General features: G+C 39.0%; 1 protein-coding gene across 1 annotated transcript; it reads right to left on the bottom strand.

Annotated features, from left to right (window-relative positions):
* Positions 1 to 11,197: 11,197 nt before the first annotated feature.
* LOC119490626 (chitinase-3-like protein 1) lies at positions 11,198 to 15,617 on the bottom strand. The gene is made up of 11 exons (XM_037774135.1): positions 15,593 to 15,617; positions 15,176 to 15,202; positions 14,816 to 15,044; positions 13,950 to 14,006; positions 12,932 to 13,082; positions 12,680 to 12,804; positions 12,465 to 12,588; positions 12,189 to 12,371; positions 11,936 to 12,052; positions 11,669 to 11,801; positions 11,198 to 11,391 (listed from the first exon to the last, which is right to left on the bottom strand). Exons 1-11 carry the CDS (start codon positions 15,615 to 15,617, stop codon positions 11,198 to 11,200), a joined length of 1,365 nt encoding a protein of 454 aa, XP_037630063.1.
* Positions 15,618 to 20,914: the final 5,297 nt, after the last annotated feature.

Consider the following 20,914-nt stretch of genomic DNA (forward strand, 5'->3'; position numbering starts at 1 on the left):
CAAATGTCAGATTTAGACCTAACTTGTTAACATAAACAGAAATGTATTAAACCAAATACAGTAAAAGTGGTTAGCCTATAATAAGGCTATTGATATAAATTAATTTTATTCAAAGCTTGCAGTTTTACCTCATAATAGGCCAAGAATCCGGCTGTTGTGGTGTATGGGCCTCCTTTACCAGGACCATTAACTGGTGCTCCAACATCACTGGATGCAGAGGAGAGCTCAAAAGTGATCCCATATGCCGCTAACCCCAAGTTTAGCTTTTGTGTAGGTGCTCCCTGGTCCCGCCAGTACCGCATGGCATAGTCCTAAAATGTGGAAAAAAACTAGAATTACTGCCTTGTGGTTGTATGCCTCCGCCAACCAGTCACCTTGCAGTTTACATCCATGTCTATCCAAAATGTGATCACGTCATCATTTTATCCTATTAGACATTTCTCTCAAATTGTCATAATTAACATATGAATTCTTCAGTTCTGGCCAAAAGCTTGATTTGTGAGGTCACAGTGACCTTGACCTTTGACCACCAAAATCTAATCAGTTCATCCTTGAGTCAGGGTGGACCTTTGTTCCAAATTTGAAGATATTCCTCAAGGCGTTCCAGAGATATTACGTTCACGAGAATGGACCGGACGTACCTACGTACAGACGTACGGATGGATGGATGGACAACCCAAAAACATAATGCCTCCGGTCACGGCTATAGTTGGTGTAGAGGCATAAAAATAAGGATATCTCTAAATAGAAAGGTGTTTAAGCAGTTAAAATGTGAATCCCTGTACTCACAGCGTTCAAGTAGATATTGTCTCCAGTGTCTTGGGATCCCCGGAATAAGGGGCTATGATGAAATGTGACAGCTCCCGAGGAGTGAGCAAAGTAATTTGTCATCACATTAATGAAATCCAGGTGCCTGATTAAAAGCAGAGGAGATCAAGGTCACCAAAACATGTCAACATCTTATCACAATGTTATGAATTACAGTAAATTAGCTTTACATGGCAATCTGTGCGACTTCATAACTGGCATCGATGGTTGCTTTCTCAGCAGAGACACCAGCAGTGACGATTAATCTGTCACTGCCAGTTTCTATTCCCTCATCAACGAAGGCCTCTTTGAGCTCCTATACAACACAAAAACATGGTTCAGTCTCCATTAAGTAACATCTTTTTCATACTTCATATGTTCATACATGGTGTATACAGTATGGCATATTTCTGACAGTGTCTGTCCCAGTAGAGAAATTCAGGATCTGACCTTGCACAGCAGTGTGAATCGCTGCTTGTCCTGTGGTTGGCTTCCAGCTTCTTCATTTCCAAGGGTTAGCCCATCGAACCTATTGTTTCTCAGTAGTCTAATAGCAGACCTGATGAACCTTGCTCTCCTTTGTGGTCTTGACATCATTTCACTGAATCTGCTAAACATTTGAACAAAACAGTGTTCTCAAGAAGACACTCCACCTACTGCATTTAAGGGTTCTTGTTTAATAGCACAAACTGAAAGAGCAACGTAAAGGACAAAATCATGTATGCAAAGACAAATATACCATGCTTTTCACTCAGCTAAAATAAATTATATATTAGTTTATATTAAGTATTATTAATGTAGTATTAGTAAAAATGTAGGAGTGAAATAAAAATGTATGTTACATTTTGTTTCTATGGGCCTTAAGTCATCTTGCAAACACAAATCCAATTGGTGTTTTCAGATACCGAGACTACTGACCACTTTTATGTGAACACATTTGTGTGATTATTTTCTAGCAACTTGCTGTTGGTTTCACATAATGTAATGAAAGTATCTATTATAAATACTGTACATATGCCTGTTGAACTATGATAGCAAGTTTCATGGTCAGGAAAATACTAATATGTTGAAGAGCTGCTTACAGTTGTCTTTTTTGCACTGACACAAAAAAAGCCCTAAATGTTCTTGTAAGTAACTTACCCTGTTACTCTCAGCAGGGTTTTGAGCATTGTATTTCTGTGGGAGCATTAAAGTTCATTAATGACTGTTTAACAAAACACAAAATTCTACTTTATTTGCACAATATTTACAGTGCATTCAGAAAATATTCAGCCCCCTTCACTTTTTCCCCATTTTGTTATGTTGCAGCCTTATGCTAAAATTGTTTTAGTAATTTTTCATTATCAATCTACACTCTATCACCTCATAATGACAAAGCCAAAACGAGATTTTAGAAATGTTTGGTAATTTATTAAAAATAAGTAACATTGACATAAGTATTCAGACACTTGACACTCTGAAATTTAGCTTGTGCCTCCCATTTCTCTGTATCATCTTTGAGATGTTTCTACAACTTAATTGTTGTCCACCTGTAGTAACCTACTTTTAATGAATTGGACATGATCTGGAAAGGCACACACCTGTCTATATAAGGTCTCACAGCTGACAATGCTTATCAGATCAAAAACTAAGCCATGAGGTCGAAGGCACCGCCTGAATAGCTCAGGGACAGGTTGTGTCGAGGCAAAGATCTGGGGAAGGCTACAAAAAAATCTGCTGCATTGAAGGTTCCCAAGAGCACAGTGGCCTCCAAAATTCTTATGGAAGAAGTTTCGAACAACCAGGGCCTTGGTAAGAGAGGTGACAAGGTACCCAATGGGCACTCTGGCTGAACTCCAGAAATCCTGTGTGGAGAAGACTTCCAGAAGGACACCCATAACTTCAAAACACGATCTGGGCTTTATGGTGGCCAGATGGAAGCTTCTCCTCAGTGAAAGAAACATAAAAGGGTGCTTGGAAAATGCAAAAAAACATTCTCAAGTCCCTCAAGGACTCTCTGTGACTGTGAGGAAAAAGATTCTCTGGTCTGATGAAACCAAGATTGAACTGTTTGGCATCAATTCTAAGCATCATGTCTGGCGCCGCTCATCACATGCGTAATACCATGCCAAAAGTGAAGCATGTTGGTGGTAGCATCATGGGGATGTTTTCCGGCAGTGGGGACTGATCAGGTGAAAACCTGATCCGGAGCGCCCAGGACCTCAGACTGGCCTGAAGGTTCACTTTCCAACAAGACAATATCCCTAAATACACGACCAAGACAATGCAGGAATGGCTAAGGGACAACTACTGTAACTCTGTGAATGTCCTTGAGTGGCCCAGACTTTGTAGCCCGGAATTGAACCCAATTGAACATCACTGAGATACCTGAAAATGGCCGTGTACTTAAGGTACACATCCAACCTGACAGAGCTTGAGAGGATCTACAGAGAAGAATGTCAGAAAGTCCACAAATCCTGGTGTGCAAAGCCTGTCGTGTCATAGACAACTCAAGTCTGTAATCGCTGCCGAAGGTGTTTCAAGTAAGTACTGAGTAAAAGGTCTGAATACTTACGTCTATGTAATTTTTTCAGTTTTTTCTTTTTAGTAACCTTCTAAATTCCTGTTTTCGCCTTGTCATTATAGGAGTATTGAGTGTAGATTGATGAGGAGGAAAATGTATTTGAATGGTTTTAGCATAAGGCTGAAACATAACAAAATGTGGGTCTGAACACATTCTGAATACACTGCATAGGCTAAAGCACTGACCTGGTTTTGAGTGCATTAAAGGACCGGTAATTTTTTCGTTCCTTTGTATATGTGGGGGCCAGCCTGTATTTTTCGTTAATCTGAGCAGAGTCATAGATCAGATGGGTACACAAGTTCGGATCGATATCTGAAACCGTGACCTTCGCGCCGTCCCTGTATTTAGCTCCACTGTCATAGTAACACACCAGCCTCAAGGAAGAGGCTGAGGCTGAGGCTGAGGCTGAGGCTGAGGCTGAGACATAGAAGAAAATCATGATGGTTTTAATTTGTTTTTGAAGACATCAATTATATCAAGATCTTTTCCATCAACAATTGCTAAATTACGGGCATTGTTAATTTGCTAGTAAGATGGTTGATTATGATCAATGCATGTTATAAACTTACCCAAGCTGGCGATGACCAAACAGAGACCTTCAAAGTGACAGACTGGTTAGTATTAGGTTAAAAACAAAGTTTAACAGATCAGTTCACCCAAATTACAAAATATAAATCCCCACAGGTTTTCTCTTCTACTGGTCTGTAGCATTACAGATAGGTTTGATTGTATTTAATGAGATATTACTCCCTGAGATTTCTGCAGTCACCCCAATACATTGCAGGTAAATGGAATTTTGTTTTACATTTTCAAAATTCAAGAGGAAAGTTTATTGATGATGAATCTAATTTATTATATACTCTGGATAATCTGCACAACACACACAGTGTTGGTTATCCAGAGTATAGATTATATTTACTCTCACTGTAAACAAAACAAAAACAATCTGCTTGTCTTGATACGACTTGATGTAAGATAAGATAAGATAAGATACGCTTTAAGGAAACATGTACTTGACCAGCATGCCTTACCTGCAGTTAGAGTGAGCTTGCACATTTTGCTACTATGTGGATAAGCAGAAAAAGGAATTTGATTAATATACAGCTGGAAATATATATACACAAAATTATTAATTAAACAAAACCTCACACTGAGCTATTATTGTGATTTTATTGTTCACACAAAAAAATGGATTTCAGGGCAGAAAACTGCACATCTTTCTGCACAAACTCCTCCCCGGTGACAGCTGATTTTCTTGAGTGTCAATTAGCATTGTCTTTAGTAGGTCAAAACATTTTGCAAAACAGGATGGTTGTCACTCAGCATAGTTTAATTATCTTTTTTAGCAGTTGTGAGAATACTGGCTGGAAAACACAGCTGCACCATCACCTAGTCAAACCCAAGCACCTGCTTCAGAAATATTTCTCTTTTTCCTGGACCCATGATATTTTCACTTCCCTTCATCAGGTATTACAGTACACACTCAAAACCTTTCATACATGTAAGCAATTACTTTAAAAGAGAAATTAGGTGATCAAGCTTTAGAGAAAAATGTAATGATACAGCTTTCAAATGCCAAAAGTATAGGATGTCCACTGGGAAGGACATGGTGCTGCAGCCAGCCACACACACGGTGTCATTCTAACCACATATGTATAAATGAAGGTATGAATTGGAAGACACAGAAGAAGAACTACTCTCATAAACATTTCCAAACTTATGAGCCAACTGCTGCATTGTAAATCAGTCTTCGGTCTTAGTTATAGCTCTGCATTGTCAGTAAAGGTGTGTTTTTAACCCTAGAAGATGTGATCAGATCTGGTCTGATCTGACTCAACAGGTGCAATACTGTATGCTTATAACCAATCGAGTTTGATCAATTAATTGCCTGTGTCATGCAGCAGCATCGATTTAGGACTGATCACGACATCTTTGGTACATTGGTACAACATTCAATAATAATAATAACATTAGGTATATCAAAATTAAAAGAGAAAGTCTTCTCAGTGCCTGCTGGTTCAGCCCCCCTCCTTCCTAAAATGTGTATTCTAGCGAGTAGAGAGATGGAGCAGGCTTATCAATACACCTGTGAGTAACAAGGAAATCAGTAAAAAAGTGGTTTGTTAAAATCAATGAAAAGAGTAAAAGGGATACTTACAAATATAATGGTGAAAGAAGCATGTACTGTCTCTGTGACTGATGTCTGACAAAATGTATGGCTGTGATGCTTTTATATAGGTAGACAGATGACAGGGTGTGGCAATTAACTATAGGTAGGAATAATTACTGCAATGTTCAATGTCCCATAAGCAGTTGTACAATGTATGGAATCTGGGTCAACATAACAAAGTCATCTTTGCCAGGTCCTATTCACTTTGAACTAAAATTGTGTTCACTGGAACAGCATGATACCAACACGTTCAAATTTCTGTCTGTTAAGGAGGTGTTTTCACTCTAATAGGTGTACTGAGAACCTTGTAGTAATACTGACGTATTATTGTGCACCTGAGATCGATTCAGACTACTTAAAATCTGTTGATTTTGAAAGATTAAGTATTAAGTATGTAGTTAAAGAACAACAAAAGGACAGCAGCAAACATTTTTATCATAATATAAAGCTGTCAGTTGCTTGTAATTGCCAGCATAAAACATTATATCTATACAAAGTGACCAGAAAAACAGGACAATTAGCACCAATCAGACACAACATTTAAACAAGACCACACAACACAGCATTAAGTTTCATGAGGCACACAACATCAATATTGAGTGCTGCACTGGATTCAGGAGTGTTTTTTTTTCATTATTTTACCATTTCTCACCTGGAAAGCCAGGTACGGATAACTAGGACATTCATTTTTTTAATATTATTTTCATAGTGTTGAGACTGTAACTTGTTGAGGCATAGATATTATTACCTCAACAATGAGTTTCTCCTCGTCCCTGTAACAGCTGCGTTTCTTGACTGTCAATTAGCATTGTCTTACGTCAGAAGGTCAGTTTTATATTCTGTGGTGTGTTCATCAGTGCCACTACAAATCTAGTTGTGGCCAGTTTGTGGGTTTACTTAAAAATATTGGAACGATTATTTGGATGCATGTTGCACACAGCTGGTATTTTTTTGCTTTTAAGTTGTAGGCAACAGCCACTGATGTTGTCAGCAACGAACCAAAAACATTTAAGGGAAATTCTCCAAGAGTATTAACCTAGATAAACACTTGAGTTGAGATCAGTCCTCATACCACAAGTTTGGACAGATAATTTGTCTTGTAAAAGAAATATTGCAACAACACTGATTTAAGGCTGACAATGATCCCAACATGTACATAATTGGTACACCACACAATAATAACATTAGATACAACTAAATTGAAAGAGAAACAGTCTGCACAGTGTCTGCTGGTTCATCGACCTCCCAAAAATGTGTGTAGTTTAGCTAGTTAGAGAGATGGAGTCAGTATAGCAATATACATAGCAGCAACAAAGGAATGAGTGGAAATGTATTTTTTTATGATCAGCGTAAAAGGGATACTAATAGAATGGTGAAAGAATCATAAACTGTGACTGATGACTGACAGATGTCTGACTGCACTGTTATTAAAAAGGTAGACAGATGACAGGGTGTGGCAGTTAACTAGAGGTTGGAATAATTACTGCAATGTTCAATGTCATAAGCAATTGTGCAATGTATGGAATATGGGTCAACATAAGAAAGTCATCTATGCCAGGTCCTATTCACTTTGAATTAAAATTGTGTTCACTGGAACAGCATGATACCAACATGTCCAAATTTCTGTCTGTTAAGAAGGTGTTTTCACTCCAATAGGGGGACTGAGAACTTTGTAGTAATACTGACGTATTATTGTGCACCAGAGATTGATTCAGACTACCTAAAAGCTGTTGATTTTGGAAGATTAAGTATAAAGTATGTAGTTAAAGAACAACAAAAGGACAGCAGCAAACTTTTTTATCATAATATACTTTCATATTGTGAGCTGTCAGTTGCTTGTATTGCCTGCGTAAAACTCGATATTTAAACTGAGTGACCAGAATTATAAAAAATACTCGCCTAATATAAGATAATAGCAATGCACTGATAAGCATTTTTTTTCTGGAAATTAGCGCAGAGAGGTGAAATGACATGCAACGAGGGTCTCCTTCCATAACCGGGGATGGTGCGGTTACATGGTCAGCATCTTAAAATGACAGTAACTTTAATAGACAATACTTTTTGTCATATTCTCAAACCGTCACTATGTGCTGACAGTAGTACATGAGACAGTCTGGGAAAAAATCAGGTTCCGCCACCTCCTTCTAGTGCTCTTAATGACATTTGCAAGATTCCACCACGCCTGAAAAAAAACAACCACTCAGAGCCGAGTAGTCTCTCTTGCAGCTGCCAGTCACTGCTCGCGAAGCTCCAACTCTGATCAGACGTTCAACTAGGCAGTGCTGATCAAATATGAATCAAGATTTGGTTACTGTAATGCCTATTTCTCACCTCACATGTTTTCAGAAACATATCTTAGTTTACTGTTTGACTGTAAAAGGAGAAAGTTTGTGACCCGGCAGCCATATTGAAAACAGTTGAGCCAAAACCAAGCACCACCCACTGGACGGAGCAAGCTTTCTCATTTTACTCATTTACTCATTTTAATTAAGGCTGTTGAGGATTCACTGGATCCTCTGCAGTTTGCATATCGTAACAAAAGAGGGGTTGATGGTGCTGTAACCTTCTTAACTGGATTTTTTAACACCTTGACGACCCAGGTACACACATGCATTTATTGTTTTTAATTTTCTCTTCTGCTTTTAACAAAATTCAGCCCTGCATTTTAAGATAAGATAAGATAAGATAAGATTTATTGTTCCGCATAGAAATTTGGAAATTAATTTGAACTCTGACATTGTTGGATGGATTTTAGATTTTCTGGTTGACAAATAAATGTCCCTCTCTCTGATATGTTGTGCTTTTCCACTGAATCACTGCAGGACTGTGTCCTCTCACCTATTTTATACGGAGCCTATCGTAGACTAACAACTGCAGAAGTTCCAAACCTGGTGGAGTACTCTTTTTTAAAATTATTAGTCCCATTGCTCTGAATTTATCATATTATTAAACTTTTTTTTGCTTAGTTCATAATGTTATAATTTTCTCATGATTAATTAACATTACATGTAATAACATTATAATTACATTACATCATGCACAAACATTATGCAATCATGGTGCTCTTACTGTATATACTGATAATTACATTATGAGATTTTATTACATTTAAATTATAAAATTTTGAGCAGTTATTAGATTATGAGTTGTTACACAGCTTGTTTCCACACTATATTGTTTCTTGTATCTCACAAACACCTGATAGACAAAGAAAGAGCAACCAATATAGAACAACCAAACATCGAACAAAACCAAACAAAATGTGCCAATATTAGTCTGGGAAATTTCAAGTATTTTATTGATTTAATATTTCATTATTATGAGTGTAATTGTTTTTTTTGTTTACATTTAGAAAACACAGCACATAAATACTGTATATGCAATATGTAACATCTGTGTCATTATAGAAGTCAAATCCAATCACCAATAGCTAAATATCACCCACCAAGAACACACCCATACCATTAGATACACCAACAATTACATAGGCCTATATATGCAACAACCATATAATTAAGTAAGGGATGTCAGATTAAATGATTCAAAGAGGTGGACGATCCATTACAACAGTTGTAATAAGAATGTGGGTCATGAAGGTTGTGGTAGAAACAATTTATCTTTCCATCACAGGGTTTTCAAGGGCCTTGATGTACACAGCAATGTTGTTTATGTTGATAGTAATATTTTGATGGGCATTGTAAGATTTGGGAAACTCCATCAACACAATGGTAAAACAAACTTGAGTTGGAAAGGTAGGGGTAGTACCCATTGCTCATTCCATTACAGGGGTTTCCAGTGGGGGTGGGGGTGGGATAGTCACAGCAATGGCAGGATGGTTTAAAGACCAAATTTGCAGGACACTGTTTCTTGTAGGCTATTCCATTAGAACAGTGGTAAAAAAAAATGGTTGTCCCCAGGGTAAGGTAAGAGCCCATGGATCAGTCCATTACAGGGGATTCCAGTAGGGGTGGTTGTGGGATGGGCACAGCAATGGCAGGATTGTTTAAAGACCAAACCTTTAGGACAGTTTATGGAGTGGGCTTTTCCATGATCACAGATGTAAAAAGAATGCACGTTATAATGGTTTGGGTAGACCCCACTTTGCTTTCCAAAACAGGGGCTTACAATGGGTGTGTGATAGACACAGGATGTTTTAAAGATTGCATATGATGGGCATGATAGGAGGTGGGCATGTCCATTAATACATTTAAAAAATGAATATTGGTTTTGTGGGTTTCTGATGATTCCATCTGGCTTTCCAAAACAGGGGTTTGCATTGTAGGTGGTTGTGGGATAGTCACAGCATTGACAGGAACTTCTAAAGACCAAATTTGCTTGGCAACATTGGAGGTGGGCTATTCCATTACCACAGTTGTAATAACAATGTGGGTCTTGAGGGTTGGGGTAGAGCCCATGGGCCTTTCCATGACAGGGGTTTGCAGGGGGCGTGGTTGTGGGAAAGTCACAGCATTGACAGTATTGTCTAAAGACCAACTTTCCTGGGCATTTTTGGGAGTAGTGTCGTCCATTCCAACAATTGTAATAATAGCTTGGGCCGTAAGGGTTGGGGTAGAGCCCATTTGCCTTTCCAGTACAGGGTCCAGTGTAGCCAATGTATGTGAAATGGTTACAGCAAGTACAGGATGAATCAAAGACCAAAGATGCTGGGCATTGTTTTAGATGGGTTCTTCCATTATCACAGTGGTAAAAAGAATGTGAGCTAGAAGGGTTGGGGAAGAGCCCATTTGCCTTTCCATAACAAAATCCAGTGTTTGTAGATGGGGGATAGTTACAGCAAGTACAAGATGAATCCCAGACCAAATTTGCTGCACATTTTTGGAGGTAGGCTATTCCATGAGCACAGTTGTAATAATAATGTGGGTCATATGGGTAGGTTAAGTGCCCACTTGCCTTATTATGACAAGGGTTTCCAGTGGGGGTGGTTATGCCATAGACACAGTAATTGTTGGAATGTTTATAGACAAAGTTTTTTGGGCAAAATAGGAGGTGGGAATTTCCACCAGCACATTTGTAGAAACAATGTGGGTCAGGTGTGTAGGGGTGGTACCCATTGCTCACTCCATTACAGGGGTTTCCAGTGGGGGTGGGTGTGGGATAGTCACAGCAATGGCAAGATGGATTAAAGACCAAATTTGCAGGACACCGTTTCTTGTAGGCTATTCCATTAGAACAGTGGTAAAAGCAATGGTTGTCCCCAGGGTAAGGTAAGAGCCCATTGCTCAATTTATTACAGGGGATTCCAGTGTGGGTGGTGGTGGGATGGGCACAGCAACGGCAGGATTGTTTAAAGACCAAATTTTTTGGACAGTATATGAGGTTGGGTTTTCCATGATCACAGATGTAAAAAGAATGTGCGTTATAATGGTTTGGGTAGACCCCACTTGGCTTTCCATCACAGGGGTTTGCAAAGGGTGTGGGATAGACACAAGATGTTTTAAAGATTGAATATGATGGGCATGATAGGAGGTGGGCATTTCCATTAATACATTTAAAAAAAGAATATTTGTTATTTGGGTTGGGGATGATTCCATCTGGCTTTCCAAAACAGGGTTTTCCAGTGTGGGTGGTTGTGTGATAGTCACAGCATTGACAGGAACTTCTAAAGACCAAATTTGCTGGGCAACATTGGAGGTGGGCTATTCCATGACCACAGTTGTAATAACAATGTGGGTCACGAGGGTGGGGGTAGAGCCCATATAGCCTTCCATAACAGGGGTTTTCAGTGGTGGTGGTTGTTGGGTAGTCACAGCTTTGACTGTATTGTCTAAAGACCAAATCTCCTGGGCATTTTTGGATGTGGCCTGCTCCATCCCAACAGTTGTAATAAGTGCTTGAATCAAGAGAGTTGGGGTAGAGCCCATTTGCCTTTCCAGTACAGAGGTTAGGAAAACCTAAAAGAGTGAGATATTGTGTCAATTGCCGATTTGATCATAACATCATATTTTTTCCATATTTCCATACCACTGAGCATAACTGCTGAGATGTCTTAACAGAAAGAGTACACATTTGCACTCTACATATTAAAATGTTATAATGTAAATAAAAGGTGATTACATTAAAGATGACCACCACCCCATGACAGGATAAACATTTTGCATTTTGGTTACCTGGAATCAGGAGAGAATGCAGGTGGCTGGTGAAAGGGTAGTTGCCCTGCTTACAGAAATATCCACTAAAGTCATCCAGGTCCAAAGACGTGAGAAAGGCACCTCCAAAGCCGTTGTTTTTAATAAATTTGACCTGAGAGGATGAAGAACAAAACACTTCAGCAGCTGAAGTCATGGTGACAAAATATCTATTTAACCAGATTTGTGTACAACCAGTCAATTGGAAAGGAATTACTGAGCAGGAGTTTGAATTAAACAGATGATTACCTTATGAACAAGGCTGTAGTTGTTGTCATATCCAACCCACTGATCTCCTTTAGTGGCATATGGAACTTTCTGATCAGGAATGAACTGGACTGTAGCACCAGGAAGAAAATGGCAAATCTGAAAAGAAGGGTCAAATGTCACTTTTAGATTTAATGTGTTAAAATAAACAGAAAGTTATTACATCGATAAAAGTGGCTAGTCTATAATAAGGCTATTGATAGAAATTAAATATATTCACAGCTTGCAGTTTTACCTCATAATAGGCCAATAATCCGGCTGTATTGGTGTATGAGCCTCCTTTACCAGGACCATTAACTGATGCTCCAAGATGACTGGATGTAGAGGAGAGCGTAAAAGTCTTCCCATGTAACGCAATCCCCAAGTTTAGCTTGTATTTAGGTGCTCCCCTGTTCTTCCAGTACCACATGGCATAAGCCTATAATGTGGTGAAAAATAAACGATTAGGATGAAAGGACATCTCTAGGTAGAAAGGTGTTTAGGCAGGTAAAATATGAATTCCAGTACTCACAGCGTTCAAGTATATATTGTCTCCATTGTCTTGCAATCCCTTGTATAAGGGGGTGTGATGTCTTGTGAAACGTCCCGAGGAGTCATGAAAGTCATATGTCATGACATTAATGAAATCCAAGTGCCTGATAAAATGCAGAGGAGATCACGTTCACTATAAAATGAAAACAGCTAATGATGGGTATAATGTCAAGAATTACATTCAATTTGTTTTACTTGGCAATCTCTGTGACTTCATAACATGCATCGATGGTTGCTTTCATAGCAGAGACACTCGCAGTGACGATTAAACTGTCACGGCCAGTTAGTTTTGACTCAGCCAAAAAGGCCTCCTTGAGCTCCTATACAACACAGAAACATGGTTCAGTCACCTTTGAATATTTAAACTCTAATAATTACATACACAGTATATACAGTATGACATATTTTTGACATTGTCTGTTCCAGAAGAGAAATTCAGTATCTGACCTTGCACAGCAGTGTGAATTTCTGCTTGTATGCGCTTCCAGGGTACCTCCAGTCAACGTTTAGCCCATCAAACCCATAGTATCTCAGTAGTCTGATAACAGATTCGATGAACGTTTTTCTGTTTGCTTCTGTTGCCACCATTGTAGTGAATCTGGTAAACATTTGAACAAAACAGTGTTCTCAAGAAGTCACTCCACATACTGCATTTAAGGGTTCGGGTTTAATAGCACAAACTCAAAGAGCAACATAGAGCACAAGGTCATGTGTGTAAAGACAAATAAACAGCCATAGGCAAATGGTCTGGTTAACATGCTATTCACTGAGTTAAAATACATCTTGTATCAGTAAAGTAGTAAAAGTAAAACTGTAGGAGTGGAATAAAAATGCATGTTAATTTGTTTTTCTATGGGCCTTAAGTGATTCATTGAGTTGCATTCAGTTTTCATTAGATTTAATGAAGACACCAAATGGTTTGCAACATAAAGAAATGAATTTAATTTCAACATTTCTTTTTTAGGGTTATTTTGTGAAATAAAGAAAATAAAAATGAAAATATGTTAAGTTTAATCTTACAAACACAAATCTATTTGATGTTTGCAGATACCAAGACTACTGACCACTGTTATATGCACATACTTGTGTGATTATTTCCCAGCAACTTGCTGTCGGTTTCACATAATGCAGTGAAGGTATCAGGTATAAATATATGTCCCTGAACTATGATAAAAGTGTTTATTTGCATTAATATATTGTTGCTAAAAATTGACATCACATATTTTGTTTGCATGTGCAGATGGAATGATGAAATTAACTTATTTATGTCATCGAATACCAACATCTCACCTTTTGCTACCCCATTTGTATGAAACCATGCACCATGCATGTTGTGGAAAGCATAAAAATACAGCATGAATGGGGAAAGCAAGTTTCATGGTCAAGAAAATACTAACATGTTGAAGTGCTGCTTACACTTTTGCGCTGACACAAAAATAACTAAATGTTCTTGCAAGTAACTTACTTTTGTGTGTGAAAGGTCGAGCCACCAACCGCCAGCAGGGTTTTGAGCTTTGGATTTCTGTGGGAGCATAAAGGTTCATTAATGATTGTTTAACGAAACACAATATTCAACTTTATTTGCTCAATATTTACAGAGCATTCAAAAAGTAGTCAGTCCCCTTCACTTTTTTCCCCATTTTGTTGTTACAGCCTAAATTGTTCCCCTCGTCAATCTACACTCAATCACCTCATAATGACAAGGATTTTAGAAATGTTTGGTAAATTATTAAAGGTACTGTTTGTAACTTCTTACACGTATAAATCACCCGGGTCAGTGACCAGGGCTCTTCCTACAGCTGGTCTTCCAACAGGACAATGTCCCTTTACACACGACCAAGACAATGCAAGAGTGGCTAACGGACAACTAACTCTGTGAATGTCCATGAGTGGCCCAGACTTTGTAGCCCGGACTTGAACCCATCTGAACATCATTGAGAGACCTGAAAATGGCCGTCCACTTAAGGTACACATCCAACCTGACAGATCTTGAGAGGATCTACAGAGAAGAATGGCAGGAAATCCCCAAATCCTGGTGTGCAAAGCCTGTCGTGTCATAGAATACTCAAGTCTGTAATTGCTGCCGAAGGTGTTTCAAGTAAGTACTGAGTAACGGGTCTGAATACTTACGTCTATGTAATATTTCAGTTTTTTCTTTTTGGTAAACTTCCTTAAAATTCTAAAATCCTTTTTTCGCCTTTTCATTATAGGAGTATTGAGTATAGATTGATGAGGGGGAAAATGTATTGAATTGTTTTAGCATAAGGCTGCAACATAACAAAATGTGGGTCTGAACACATTCGAATGCACTGTATAGGCTAAAGCACTGACCTGGCTTTGAGTCCATTACAGGACCAATAGTGTTCTTCGTCATTTTGATGGTTGTAGGCCAGATGCTTTAGGTTGTTAATGTCAGCAGAGGCAAAGATCAGGTGGGTACACAGGTTCGGATTGATATCTGAAACCGTGAACTTCCCGTAGGTCGGTCTATTTTTAGCATCGAGGTTAAAGTGACACACCAGCCTCAAGGAATGGGCTCTGGATGCGGTTGAGACTGAGACTTGGAAGAAAATCATGATGGCTTTAATTAGTTGTTGAAGACATCATTATTTATAACAATTTTTGATTTAGGGACATTATTTATCTGCAAGTAAGACTGTTGATTATGATCAATGCATGTTAAAAACTTACCCAAGGTGGCGATGACCAAACAGAGACCTTCAAAGTGACAGACTGGTTAGTGTTATGTTGAAAACAAAGTTTAACAGATAAGTTCACCCAAATTACAAAATATAAAACCCCACAGGTTTTCTCTTCTACTGGTCTGTAGCATTACAGATTGCAGGTGAATGAAATTTTGTTTTCCATTTTAAAAATTCAATTCAATGAAAATTCGAGGAAAGTTTATTGATGATGAATAATTTATTTTATACTCCGGATAATCCACACAATACATACAGTGTTGGTTATCCAGAGCGTGGAGTAAATTATATTCACTCTCACTGTGGGTAAACAAAACACAAACAATCTGCTTGGCTAGATACGACTTGAGGTAAGATAAGATAAGATACCCTTTAAGGAAATATGTACTTGACCAGCATGCCTTACCTGCAGTTACAGTGAGCTTGCCCATTTTGCTACTACGTGGATAAACAGAAATAGAAGAATTTGATTAATATACAGTTGCGAACTAGCGAACTAAAGAGATGGAGTCAGTATATCAATATCAGCAAGAGTAAAAGGGATACTTACAATTGCAATGGTCAAAGAAGCGTATACTGTCTCTCCCCTGTGACTGATGACTGACAGTTGTCCGGCTGCTTTTATAAGTAGATAGATGACAGGGTTTGGCAATTAATTAGGGTGTGGGGATAATTACTGTAATGTTCCAATGTCCTATGAGCAATTGTACATCTGGGACAACAAAACAAGGTCATCTCACGCCAGGCCATATTAACTTTTAATTATAATTGTATTCACTGGAACAGCATGATACCAACATGTTCACATTACTGTCTGTTCAGGAGGTGTTTTCACTCTAATAGGGGGACTGAGAACCTTGTAGTCACCAGTATTATTGTGCACCAGAGATTGATTCAGACTACTTAAAACTGTTGATTTTGATTAAGCTGAGCATGTAGGTAAAGAACAACAAGCTGTCAGTTGCTTGTAATTACCAGCATAAAACATTATATCTATACAAAGTGACCGGTAAAAAGACAAATCAGACACGACCTTTAAACAGGACCACACAACATAGTATTAAAGCTAAAGTAGGCGAGATTGGAGCAAATATGATTAAAAAAAGTTATTTTTATAAAACGGTCGCTATATCCTGACAGTAGTACATGAAACAGGTAACCTGAAAAAAATCATGTGCCTCTGTGTCCTCCGGTGTTCCTAACAGCATCTGCAAGATTTCACATACTGGAGGAAAACAAGCAGTAAGAGCTGATCAGAGGTCCAATGTCCAGCTGCCGTCTATGAGAGCCGGCTGTCATCACTCGCAAACTCCGACCAAGCGGTCAAACTAGGCAGCGCTGATCAAATATGAATCGATATTATATTACGTTAATGCCTATTTCTCTCCTCAAATGTTTTCAGAATCATCTTGTAGTGTACGGTTTAGCAGTAAAATTAGAAAATTGGTGACGCCGCCGCCATTGTTAAATCTGGTGAAGGAACACCAAGTTCTGGTCACATGGCCGGAGCACAGCCAATAGGAACGCTCTCTCAATGAAATAACCTGTGATTGGTCAAAGTCTTCCATCACGGGCTAGATTTTCTAAAGCCTGAAAACATGATGGGATGCAGAAGTCTAGTTTTCCCTCAGAACACTTGAATTACAATATGCTGAAAGGTTATTATGGAATGTTTGCCCAATGATGCTCAAAATATTCTGCCTACTGCCACTTTAAGTTTAATGGGGCACACAAAGTCAATATCGAGTGCTGCACTGGATTCAGGAGTGTTTTTTTTTGTTTTATTGCATTATTTCACCATTTCTCACCCGAAAAGCCAGGTATGGATAACTAGGAAATTTCTTTTTTTAATATTATTTTCATAGTGTTGAGACTGTAACTTTTGAGGCCTATATATTGTTACCTCAACAATGAGTTTCTCCTCGTCCCTGTAACAGCTGCTTTTCTTGAATGTCAATTAGCATCGTCTTTCATCAGAAGGTCAGTTTTATATTCTGTGGTGTGTTCATCAGTGCCACTACGAATCTAGTTGTGACCAGTTTGTGGGTTTACTTAAAAGTATTGGAACGATTATTTGGATGTCCCACAGAGCTGGTGTTTTTTTGTTTTTAAGATGTATAGGCAACAGCCACTGATGTTGTCGGCACCCAACCAAAAACATTTAAGGGACATTCTCAACGGGTATTAACCTAGATAAACACTTGAGTTATGATCAGTCCTCATACCACAAGTTTGGGCAGATAATTTGTCTTGTGAAAAAAATGTTGCATAGCAGGATGGTTGTTACTCAGAATAGTTTAATTATCTATTTTAGCAATGCTGATTCGAAAGCAGTTTTAGAATACTTCACCTGAGGAGTGCAGAGACCCAACGGATCCCAAGGACACATTCGTGTACACACTGCTAAAAGAATGTGCCCGTATGTGGCTCAGACCACCTCTGAATGTGGTCTGAGGCCCTGTTCAGACCAAGTATTAACATGCGTCCTCAGTGATCGGATCACAAGTGGACAGCTGTAAGTACAGGTGTGAACGCACTCAAGACGCATTGTGGACGCATTGAGATAGGATCTTTCAGACCACATTCAGAGGTGGTCTGGGCCACATATGGTCACATTCTTTCACTAGTGTGTACCCGAATGTGTCTTGGGCCACATTAAGGATCGCCTACTCATCTGATTTTCCGCTGGGATCGGCAGGATCTCTGCGCTCCTCAGGTGAACAGACAAGGTGAGCGCTCATCTTCCTCACAGCATGGAAACGGCCTCTCTACTACTGCATTCTGTCGCTACAACTGTATTTTATTAAAATATAGCTTATGTATAGGATACATAGTCTACACACTGTAAAACTAGGAACAGGAAGTGCATTATTATCATACTGTCGGAGATTTCTCTGTGTTTTTGTTCCGCTGCTTTGCGCGGAACCGACAACAACCCGCCTGCTTGCTCTCTCTCCTACCCGCTCTTTGAAGCTCTGTACTCCACTATTGCCTGGCAAAGGCAGCAGTGCCAGTGGCGCGGAGGTCCCCAGGGACTGCCGGTCCAATTATCTTATATTTTGATGTTATAAAAATGATAATAATGTACCCAAATTCAAGATATTACTACTGACATTCTGGTAGTATTACGTCACAATGTCTACTGTATTAGCCATGTGTTTACTGCATGTTTATTTGCATATAGAGCGGAGAAGTGAGACCGGATCACAGGTGGCCACTCAAGACGCATGTCGAGACGCATTCTAATGCCAGGTATGAACAGATGTACTTAAAGCTTTCCACTTGTGATCCGATCACTGAGGACGCATCTTAATACCAGGTCTGAACAGGGCCTCGAGAGATCGGATCTCAATGCGTCCTCAATGCGTCTTGAGTGCGTTCACACCTGTACTTAGAGCTGTCCACATGTGATCCGATCACTGAGGACGCATGTGAATACCAGGTCTGAACAGGGCCAATAAGTCATGCTCTCAAATTGAAAGACCATGCTCTTGAAAAAGACAGGAAAAAAGCAGATGAAAACGTTTTTTTAAAGGGACTGTTTGTAAGAATCAGAATTGCTTGTTAACCATTAAGTCAATGAAAGTCAGCGTCGGGCTCGTGCTTGTGCACGAGGAGCAGAGTACAGCAGAGACTCCGGCCCTGGAGACCAAAGCTACGGTCTCCGACTGCGGCCAACACTGTTTCGCAAGACGGGCTTCACTAGATATAACTTTGCGGTTTTGGTGCTTCCGTGTAGTTTGTGTTGGAGTCTTGTCTGATCAGCGTAGCCACACGCGTGCACGCATATGCGAGCGCGTGGATGATTTATACGTGTAAGAAGTTACAAACAGTCCCTTTAACTTATTATTATTATTTTTTTTGGAGGGCAACCAGCACCCCCCATAAGGTGGCGCTCTAGGTGACCGCTTATATGGCCTTAAGCCGACCCTGCTGCTAACCCTCACCCTTCACCGCCTGCCATTGTGAATCCAAAATGAATGCATGTAGGGTCATATTTCCTCACCACACACTTTGGAGCTATTATTGGCACAGTGTTGTTTCCCACATCACTTTTTCGTTTGAAAAAATAATCCATTTTGTGTTCCTGAATCTGACGGAACGTTAAGTAGCTAACAGTGGCAGAACACATTTGTCTCTACCTGATGATGCGTCATGGTGATATTCAAATGTAACAAGTCATTGAAATTATGCATTTTAATTTGACGTTTTTTGATTCTGGAGCACATTTAGATATAAAAATGACCTCCTTTGTTAATTACCAAAACATTTTTTTAAATTGAATCCAACCATTTGGCAGTCCTTCTACAGTAGATCGCCCACTGGATGAGAATAGCTGTTTTAATTCATACCTTAATTTGAATGGCTTTTCCATTAGTGGCAGTTAGGCAGCTTTTACCAAATCATAATGTAATAACTGTGCATAATGTAATAATTTTAATGTAATATAAGGTCCCCCCGTACAGTTGTCATGAACAGGGAAATTAGCTATAGTGACCAAAACCATTTTTGTACCAGGCTGTAAACATGTTTATTTCTTCTGTAAAGTTGGGCATTTTGACATGGAGGTCTATGGGGATTGACTCGCTTTTGGAGCCAACTTCAAATGGTCATTTGAAGAACTGTAGATCTTGGCACTTCCACGTTGGCTTCATTTCTCAGCTCTGGAAGTTGCCGCTTTTTTTGTAGCCTCACTAGTCAGGCTAGGTTCTAACCTACCATTAGCTATATAACAAACAAACGATTAGCTATAAGAAAACAAATAGTCAATCAAAGGTCATGGTCAGTATTGAAAGTGACCAATCAAAGGAGTGGAGACATCAACCACTGTATATTCCATCCCCGTCTCCAAAGTCTCAAAAGTCATCGAGCGAGCGAGTGCTGAGCAGTTGCAAGCGGGTAGGGAGGGTCGAGTGAGCGCTCCTCACAGCCCAGTGCTCGCCGGACCGCATTTGTGAACGCAAAGCAGAAATGCTTCCTCGTGAGGACGCTTTTCTGTTCTCTGATAGGCCTATTGTTCTGTGTACTTGTAGAGCAGCAATGCTCCTTTGTGAGGATGGTTTTCCACTTACGGTAATTGGTTTACTTATGTATGAAAAAAATATTTAACATGCTAAGAATCACCCAGTGTATTAAATTCAGCATCATCTCTGTGAAGGTTCTCATCTGGATATCTTGTAGCCAAGAATTTTGTCACACATCGAAGAGGCTTCATCAATTTGGAACTGTTTGATCATAATGTCCTCTAGACCAAATAGATAAGTTCAGTTGAGGTTAAGGCCTTAATTTACTTGTCATGTAAAACTAGAAGGGCTCCTATACTTTAAGAAGACAAGGAGAGTAATCTTTTTATCTTTTTAATTATTACACTATGCCCTTAGTTTATAATGTCATAATTTTCTCATGATGTAATAACTTATGACATGCACAAATGATATGTGCTCATGGTGTTCTTACATCATATGCTGATTATTACATTATGAGCTTTTATTACATTTAAATGATTACATTATGCACAGTTACTACATTATGAGTTACTACACTGCTTGTTTCCACACTATATTGTGTCTTTTATCTCACAAAAACCTGATAGACAAAGAGCAACAAACATAGAACAACCAAGCATAGAACAAAACTAAACACAATGCGCCAATATTAGTCTCTGAAACTTGTGGTATTTTATTGATTCATTATTTCATTATTATTCACGTCATTTTTTTTGTTTACA

This window comes from Sebastes umbrosus, chromosome 6 (genome assembly GCF_015220745.1).
Source record: "Sebastes umbrosus isolate fSebUmb1 chromosome 6, fSebUmb1.pri, whole genome shotgun sequence".
Classification (NCBI taxonomy): Eukaryota; Metazoa; Chordata; class Actinopteri; order Perciformes; family Sebastidae; genus Sebastes; species Sebastes umbrosus.